Raw genomic sequence first — 8,922 nt, 5'->3', positions numbered from 1 at the left:
GTTTTGCATGCCCTACTATGGAATATTTGAATGTGTTTGCAGTAGCTTGGCCTGCATGTGCATTTTTCACCAACGTACAAATGGCTGAGAAATGCGAAGACGGAGACGCATTGGAGATACAGAAATCTCTAATGCCAACCACTGCAAGTCAAATTAAAGTTGTCTGTGTGCCACTGCTATTGTGCTAGCTACTAAGCCGTCCAGAGGAGGAGGATCTGGCATGGTTCAGCTAGGTCGCAGTGACTTGGATTCTGAATTTTGGAGGGACTGGAGCCTGCTTTCCAATATGCACTTCGCCGAAAAGTACTCACACCGGTGACTCAGATGAATACGGAATTCTAGAGGCTAGCCGTGGCGCCATAGTGGAACAACAGACCGATCCAGTAGTCGGGATGTGGTCGATGAAACCAATAGCATGATTTTCATAGTTATAGTGTGACTAGATGATGTCCAAAGAGTTCTGAATGCCTCCCATTTCTATGAGTAGCTTATCGAAGACATAAATACAATGAGTGGCACTCTCTATTAGGGTGGTAAGATGGAACACTAGGCAAGTGGCATGTGAGAAGGAGGAAGATTCTATATATGAGAATTGTTGATACAGACATCTTTCATTATGAGGTAGCACGTTGAGGTAGGTGAGCAGGCACTATCTCTCAAAGAAAAAGAAAAATGTCTAAATTATGAAGCTTTTGACATTGCACAAGATACCAAAATAATTATTTGTTAGCAAAAGTATTTTAGTTATTATAGCAGTACACACATGTATAAATAAATATAGTTTTACATTAACATTCAAAATATTTAGGTCACATTATTATTGAACAAATTACCACTAATGGGGCCAAAACGCATACAAGTGACGAAGAGGCCGGCTGTCACTCGCCACTTCTAAGGCTTGGACTCTGGTGGGCTGATTTCATCACAAGGAATCTAACCATCTGAACTACGCTCAGTTCATTCTACCTCAACATTTGTGTTACTAATCTTTTTAACGACATATATTGGGTAGGCCTCATCACGGGCGCGACTATGTGTCGTTACGGTCTCGCCTGAAGCGGGCAACAATGGGTTGGCCTAACGCGCTGGAGCTTCATAGGCCTTAGGTGCTTGTTTATTCACAATCTTTTAGTTTTTTTTCTTTTCTTGTCTGACTTGTTCTTTTATGTTTTGAAACATACACACACATACACACATGTATAGAAAAATGTTTCTTATGTATACAAAAAATGTACAACGTGTATGAAAAATAGACATCAAAACATATATATTCAGAAAATGTTAAATGTGTCTAAAACTGTTTTTTATGTATACAAGAATGTAAATGAAGTATGGAAAAAAGTAGACATCAAAACATATATATTTAAAAAAATATTAAATGTGTATAAAACTGTTTTTGATGTATACAAAAATGTATATGATGTATGGAAAAAAGTAGACATCAAAACATATGTTTGAAAAAATATTAAATGTGTACATTAAAAATGTTAAAAGTGTATAATAAAAATGTTTTTATGTATACAAAATATATTATTTGAGACTAGAGAAATATTTTTAAAACTCAAAGAAAAAATTATACAAAAATATAATTGAGGCAAAAAAAATATATATCTGAGAAATATAAATAGTTCGTTTAAAAAATTTTAACATGTAAAGAAATGTATTTGATGCATACAAAAAAATGTAGACATGTGTTAAATAAAGGAAAACCGAGAAACAAACGAAGAAAGCCAAAACAAGAAAAAAGGAAAACATGGAAAACTGGGATAAAAACCGGAGAAAACTGAAAAGAAAACAAAGAAAACAGGAAGAGATATTAAAACTCAAAGAAAACAGAAAGAACTGAGAAAATAACACTAGGTTTGGGCTTTGGGTGCAGGCGAGTTTTCCTCTTCCTCGTACGCCCACCCCGGCCCAGGGGTCCAGCCTGGTCTGTCTTCCAGAGGCCTCGCGCCCCGAACGTTCGGGAAACGTGGGATTCCAGTCTTCCAGAGGCCTCGCGCCCCGCCCACCCACATCCCTCCACGTCCCGCCCCCGCCCCCAATTCCCACACCAACCCCCGCTCCGGCCGAGAATTAAAGCGCCGTCCCCGGCAAGCAACTCCGGCGACCCCCAGCACCCACCTCCTCCTCCCGCCGCCCCCGCAGCCACCTCCTCCCCCCGCCTCCGGAGATTAACCTCGCCGAACACGTCCGCGCGGTCGATTCCTGCTCTATATCGGCGAGGGTTGCTCATACCGCCGTGATTCGCTGCTGCCTGCAGAGCCCGCCGCAGAGATGGAGCGCGGGCGGGGCGGGAGGGACGGGCCCTTCGGCGCGGGCGACCCGTTCGCCGGATTCGGCCGCCTCGGCGCCGCCCCGATGCCCGGCCTCTTCGGCGGGGGCAGGGACCCCTTCGACGACCCCTTCTTCACGCAGCCCTTCGGGGGCAGCAGGATGTTCGGCTCCGGCCTGTTCGGCCCGGGGCCTATGTTCGGGCCGATGGGCGGCCCCGGCATGTTCGGCCCTGGCATGTTCGGCGCGTTCGCGGCCGGGGATGGGGATGGGTTCCTCGAGCAAGCTCCCGCCAGGACCGGTGCTGGTGGGGGGCCTGTCATCACGGAGATTGATGAGGACGAAGAGGGGGGCGACGGGGAGCGCGGCGGCCCGCAGGCGAACCGCGGGGCATATGTTCAGGAGCCGGATGATGGGAGTGATGGTAGGGTTGTGCTGGGATTGGTTCAGCTTTCTTCATTCATGTGCTGTTTCCTGGGATGCCATGCGGTTCTGAATTTCTGATGTGAAATTGCATCTTGTGTCATGTCTGTGTGTTTGTAGGGATGCAAGGGGGGCAGGTCCAGATGAGGCGAGATCCCAGCAGGGCGAACGGGGGCGGCCAGCCGCAGTCGCGTTCGTTCACCTACCAGAGCTCCACGGTGACTTATGGTGGGATTAATGGAGCCTACTATACGGCCTCCAAGACCCGGAGGAGCGGCAGCGATGGGGTAGGCAAATTACTGATGAGGGACTAGTTCACTTTATTCGTCTGTTTTGTGGTGGTCAGAAATGGTGCTGATTATGTTTCTTTCAGATTACTGTCGAAGAAAGCAAGGAAGCAGACACTACCACTAAAGAGGCCACTCATAGGATCTCCAGAGGAATTCATGATAAGGTAGCCGGATGACCCCTTGAAAATATGTTCATTGACCTACTAAACAATCAAGTCATACTGAATAATTCTATGTACAATGGATTGAAACATCAGTTATATTGATAAATTTTGAAGTCCAATCACTTTATGAGACAGAGTTAGATTATCATATAGTCAATTGAATCAGAAATGATGGCATGTATAATTTCTACTATCCGAATCTTAGATTATAATATCTAGTGATTATGAGTTTGCAGCTATTTTCCCTTGTATTAATCAATTGAACCAGCAGTGACATGTATACATTGTCTCTAAAGGTAGGGTTATATATCCGGTGAATTTGAGTTCGTAGCTCATTTCCATTGCATTAATTTGTTTTAGGGACATTCTGTAACAAGGAAGCTAAAATCAGACGGGAAGGTCGACAGTACACAGATACTGCACAATCTCAATGAAGGTTTGTTTTGTATTTCTAGCCTTCCCTGCTCTGATGTGCCCACAATACACTTCTTATATGTCATTAACAATGTTTTTCTATACAGATGAGTTACCTGGATTTGAAGAATCATGGAAGGGCAATGCTGGACAACACTTACCAGGCTGGAACCAAAATGCTGGTATATCTAATGGTGACAACTCTGGTAAGCAATATCCATCTCTTGTCTTGTCGTTACATGCACAGATTTCATGCCACCATTGTTGACTTGCCCGTTCAACTAGAATGGTACCAACTGCACATAGATGTTGCAGCATTTCTTTCTCTGGCAGAAAATTTATCCCCTGCATCTTAAAATGGGCTGGAAATGACAAACAAAATGCATTGAAGTAACTAAAGTAGAAAGGGGTCAGATTGGACATTTCCATGTGAACAGCTTCCTAGTGGGGCATCAATTACAATTGCAGTGCTGGAGAACAATTGTTAGACATTATTGATTGCTCAAATATGAAGTTGGACTGAGAAGTTGAACATGTGAAATGTTTTTGGTGCCTGTTCAGCAAATATTAACATGATCAGACTTGAAACTGAAACTAGTTACTCCCTGGAGGCTGGATGATCCTCTACAGGGTGATTATTTGGTTATGTGAGGTCTGTCTTGATGAGATGTAAAGACTGACTAGGTTCAGTTCCAATTCTTTCCTTAGCTTAGACTTCGGTTTACTTGGTTTTACTGCGGACTTGAAAGATCAAATGAAGTGCCAGATAACCTGTTCACAACGGTTGATGTGGCTGTTGTCATTTTCATGAAGTATGACGAACTGACTGATGGAAAATTATGCATTGATGGGAGTGACTACTGTATGTTATGGTCGAATGCAGCAAGATAATTAGATGAATATACACTTGCGGGCCTGATAACAAACAGCGCATTGTTGCACAAATTTGCTGTTCTGCCTAGCATTACAACTACAATTTGCGATTAAGCGGACACCATGTGGTTCTTTAACATGTTGATTGACTTGTACTTGGTGAGATGATTTGTCTAATACTCCCTCCGTCCGGAAATACTTGTCAAAGAAATGGATGTACCTAGTTATATTTTAGTTCTAGATACATCTATTTTTATCCATTTCTCCGACAAGTATTTCTGGACGGAGTACATCATGGCAGCATCATTTATATATTTGTGAGCATACTCATTTGCATGGCGCTGCCTTCTCTAACCATCAAGTCTGTACTGATTGATTCACAACAGGTAACCGTGGTGCCAACGGTGCCAGGCAGCCTGCACAGAACTGGGCGCTCCCTGGAACGCAGCAACAGCGCGATCCAAGGAGGCACGACAACGGGCAGCGAAAGCCAAAGTCATCGCGGATCATCCCGATCTCCTGAAGGGTGTAGAGGGGCCCGAGGAGGCGCGATGGGCGGGTCGAAATCACGATTCATCCCGCGATCTCGCGCAGTGGGAATGGCCGAATCCACGGAGCAGATGAATAAAGCGCTGCTGGTTTGCGCAAGCAGTTCAGCTCCCGGGTACGTTCCTCTCCTCTAGCTAGATACGAGTGGGAAGCTAAACTGAAAGTGGTGGAGGCCTGGAAGTCCGGATGTGATCTGCTATGTGCTACCGCCGCGTCCGCGCCCTGTACCGCGAATGCATTCTGTGATTGAGTCTATTGTGTTGCTGTCTGATCTGTCTGTAAAGGTACGCTGTTATCTCTACTATCTGTAATGTCCCTGGTGTCGGGTTACACGAATAACCCTAGACTAGAATAAGTACAAGCTATGTGCCTGCAGTTGTAATGGTTCCGCAGTAGTGTTCAGCTTTCTGATGAAGGGGGGGATGCTGTGGATGGTTGCTTAATAAAACTGATATTTTCTGTGTTAAGCTTGTGCACTGGTGCTCGGCTGAGGGTGTTTGAAATAAGATGTTTTGATGATTCGGTAGTTCTTCTGCTAGCTTTGTCTTGCAAATCTTTTTCTTTCTGCTGCAATTGTGCGGTGCTTGGGTTCTGTGGGAAAGTCCTGTTTTGGTCTCCTGTTGCATTCCTGAAAATGATATAGGGTCTGCTTTATCGGGCGCATTTGCTATTTCCGAGTGCTTGATAAATTTTTAGATTGTCGGTGGGCTTAGGAAACCCGTGCTCTGAGGTGGATATGGACCTCTTCTACGCCTCCACTGTCATCACCGTGGGAAATGGAGGGAAGACGCCCTTCTGGGAGGCACCATGGTTGAGAGGGAAAAAACCGAAGGATATCGCCCCCCTCATCTTCGCAGCCTCCAAGCGGAAGAAGTGGGTGGTGAGGGATGCACTGCGAGACAATGCTTGGGTGCGCCAGATCAACCCTTCCATCAACCTAACGACCAACCACATCGTGGAGTTCGTGGACCTTTGGGTCCATCTGGACCAATTCGAGCTTTCACCAGAGATTGATGACGTCATATCCTGGAAATTTGAGGCGAACGGTGAGTATTCGGCGGCCTCTGCTTATAGGGTCCAGTTCTTGGGCTCCATGACGACGACCATGAACAAGACTATTTGGAAAGTTTGGGCACCTCCCAAGGTCAAGTTCTTCTCCTGGCTAGCGATTCAAAACAGAATATGGACGGCGGATAGATTGGAGAAGTGAGGTTGGGAGAATTGCGGACTGTCCACCCTCTGCAGAAGGGCAAACGAGACGTCCGCACACCTCTTCTTTCGGTGCAGGTTCACCTTGCGCGTGTGGAGATTGGTAAAGGAGTGGCTTGGCCTAGGGGCTCTCGAGATTCATCAATGGCAGGCGGAGCGCAATATCAAACATTGGTGGACAAACATGTCGAAGCCCAATACGGTGAACCGGAAGGCCATGGCTTCCCTTACTATGCTTGTTGGTTGGGCCATTTGGAACGAGAGAAACGCTAGAGTTTTTCCGAAGAAGAAAACGCCGCCCTTCTACATTCTAAAACTAATCCAAGATGAAGCCAAATTTTGGGTCACGGTAGGAGCTACGCACCTGAGCATTATCATGTCGTGAGAGTAGTTATTGTTTTCATTTTGTTGACGGACGGGCTATGTTGTGGAGCCACTATTATGTACCCTAAAACTCTCCTCCTTTATTAATGAATGAGGCAAGTCTTTTGCCTCTGTTTCAAAAAAAATAAAAAATAAATAAATTTTTAGGTTCCAAATTAATTCTCGTGGGAAGGGAATGTGTTGCCGGCGGAAGCGAGTCCAGCCACGCCCCCAGCGCCTCCCAGGAAGTCAATAGCACCGGCAAACCCAGTTGAAACCCAGCGCGTTGAAGGGCTCTTGGGGGCGTAGGCGGAAGTTTCAACGAATTGTGTCTCCCCCGCATGTTCTTTTTTTGGCCCACTTAATCATTTTTCTCACAAACTTTTGGTTGGGGTGAGGTGTGGCTGAGAAGATGCCCTCCCCATGCACTCCTATTTTGGCCAGATGAAGCATTTGGCCTCCGAAGACACCAACTTTTTTGGTTCGATGGTGTTCTTGAGGGCTCCAACGGTTGGAGATGCTCTAAGAGGGGTTTGTTGAAGGGGAAGAGGGAATGACTTGGTCGACGGAGCTTGGGACGGTTCGGTTGGTTGGGGGGGGGATGGAAGACTAGGGGTTTGAGGTGGGATAGAGGGATGGGTACGTCGCGGAAGAGACTGCTTGGTTGAAGGGTTGGGATCGATAACGACTGATCGTGGGGTGACAATGGACGATGGTTTGCCTGATTGTAGCGAATGAGTGAGTAGAGGGCAAGGTGGGAGGGGGATGGCTGGGTCGGCGGAAAATATGGCTTGGTTGGGGGCTTGGGGCGTTGATAGTCGGCCGCGGGTAATGATGAACGATGGTTAGGCAGCGGATAAATCTATGGGGAGGAAGGGCAAAGGATAAGGATGGGGCATAGAGCAATGACTAGGTTGGGACGGAAAACAACCAACCTCGGGTAGAGCGCAAACAATAGTTTGGTTGGGACGGAAAACAACCAGCCTCGGATAGCGGCGAACAAGGGCAAGCAACCTCTTCACCCAATGCCCGATGAGGTTGAGTTGTCGCCCACTGCCGAGGAAGACCTGAAGATGCATGAGGGGGGCGACGACGAGGGAATGGAGGAGCCCCCTAGCAACAAGCGCCGTAACTACGGCCACTACCATCAGGAGGATGGCCAACTCACTTCTGCAAGGTCATCCTTGCATCGAAACTTGAGTGCATCCCCATGCCTCTGGACTTCACCAAGCACTTCGTCGCGGTGCCGACGGAGTTCAAGCTCAGGAACAACGCCGACTGCTCCTGGAAGGGGACGGTCAAGCTGATGAACGACATGGTGACCCTGGATCAGGGTTGGGCCACCTACACAGCCGTTCATCAGATCAAGATCGGCTACATGGTGACGTTCAAGCTCCTCACTCCCGACACCCTCAAGGTCATCATCTTCGACGACGATGGCATTGAGGTCGTCAACAAGTGCGGGAAGCACGACGAAGCCTTCGCCGCCAAGGAGTAGGGCCGGGCCACCTCTTTAGAGCGTACTACCGAGTCTGCTTTGAACATGTTTATGGTTTATGCGTTGAACTGTTATGAAGTGTGGTACTGCTTATATCTGAATTATGCTAGTTGATACTTTGTTTATACTCTGTTGTGCTTATGATCTGTGCTGCCGAAGTGTGGTGGTAACCTCACCAACTAGCCAAAGAGGTTACCACACATCAGGCGTTGCATACAACTAAACACCATGCTTTGGGTTTGTCCACTAACATGCAGGCAACAAAACACCAGGCAGTGTGGTTCCGCCCATGCAGGCAAAAGACCACACAGACAACCCAACAACATGCATACGGTGCATTTGAGGATGCATTTGTATAGTCAGATTGGATGGAAAAATGTATGCAATGCAGGCACATGAATGGTTCGAGCCAAAAAAAAGAATATGCCATGAAGATGCTGAACCGTTCCACCCAACCAAATCGGTCGATTCAAATGGCCACCCTTTGCATGCATGACTATGTGAGCATGACTGATGGTCCCGTCCTAAATAATTAGCTCACCATTTATATTCAGCCAAACACATGAATTGAATGGTTCAATCTCAAAAAAATTGAACGGTCCCAATCCATTCATACGACACCTTCAACCAAACGCATCCTAACGTGCCGGCCACACGAGTCACCACACGACACCCCTCGTCTACACATCTCCACGGTCTACGCGACCCGAGCACACGCACGCACGCACCGGCTCGCGCTCCCGCCACGTCCCTCCCCACGCGTCCCCCCACCTCACCTCCACCTCCACCGCCGCCGCCGCTTCCACCCCCCCGGAAAACGCCGTGACCCGACCCCCCACCCCACCTCAGATTCGCCCCAAACCCC

General features: G+C 47.3%; 1 protein-coding gene across 1 annotated transcript; it reads left to right on the top strand.

Moving 5' to 3' along the window:
• The first annotated feature begins 2,065 nt into the window (after positions 1-2,065).
• Positions 2,066-5,454, top strand: LOC119287892 (nuclear pore complex protein Nup98-Nup96-like). The gene is made up of 6 exons (XM_037567514.1): positions 2,066-2,698; positions 2,818-2,984; positions 3,071-3,151; positions 3,512-3,587; positions 3,673-3,771; positions 4,825-5,454. The coding sequence occupies exons 1-6, from the start codon at positions 2,278-2,280 to the stop codon at positions 4,959-4,961; spliced, it is 981 nt and encodes a 326-aa protein (XP_037423411.1). The 5' UTR covers positions 2,066-2,277; the 3' UTR covers positions 4,962-5,454.
• Positions 5,455-8,922: the final 3,468 nt, after the last annotated feature.

This window comes from Triticum dicoccoides, chromosome 4A (genome assembly GCF_002162155.2).
Source record: "Triticum dicoccoides isolate Atlit2015 ecotype Zavitan chromosome 4A, WEW_v2.0, whole genome shotgun sequence".
Classification (NCBI taxonomy): domain Eukaryota; kingdom Viridiplantae; phylum Streptophyta; class Magnoliopsida; order Poales; family Poaceae; genus Triticum; species Triticum dicoccoides.
Note: the sequence above shows the minus strand (reverse complement) of the source record. Positions and strands in the feature narration are given on the sequence as shown.

Excerpts from the sequence above, each read along its gene's own strand:
- LOC119287892 (XM_037567514.1), top strand. The coding sequence starts at position 2,278 with ATGGAGCGCGGGCGGGGCGGGAGGGACGGGCCCTTCGGCGCGGGCGAC. Across the intron at positions 3,588-3,672 it reads ACTGCACAATCTCAATGAAG|ATGAGTTACCTGGATTTGAA; the intron begins GTTTGTTTTGTA and ends TTTTCTATACAG. Across the intron at positions 3,772-4,824 it reads ATCTAATGGTGACAACTCTG|GTAACCGTGGTGCCAACGGT; the intron begins GTAAGCAATATC and ends GATTCACAACAG.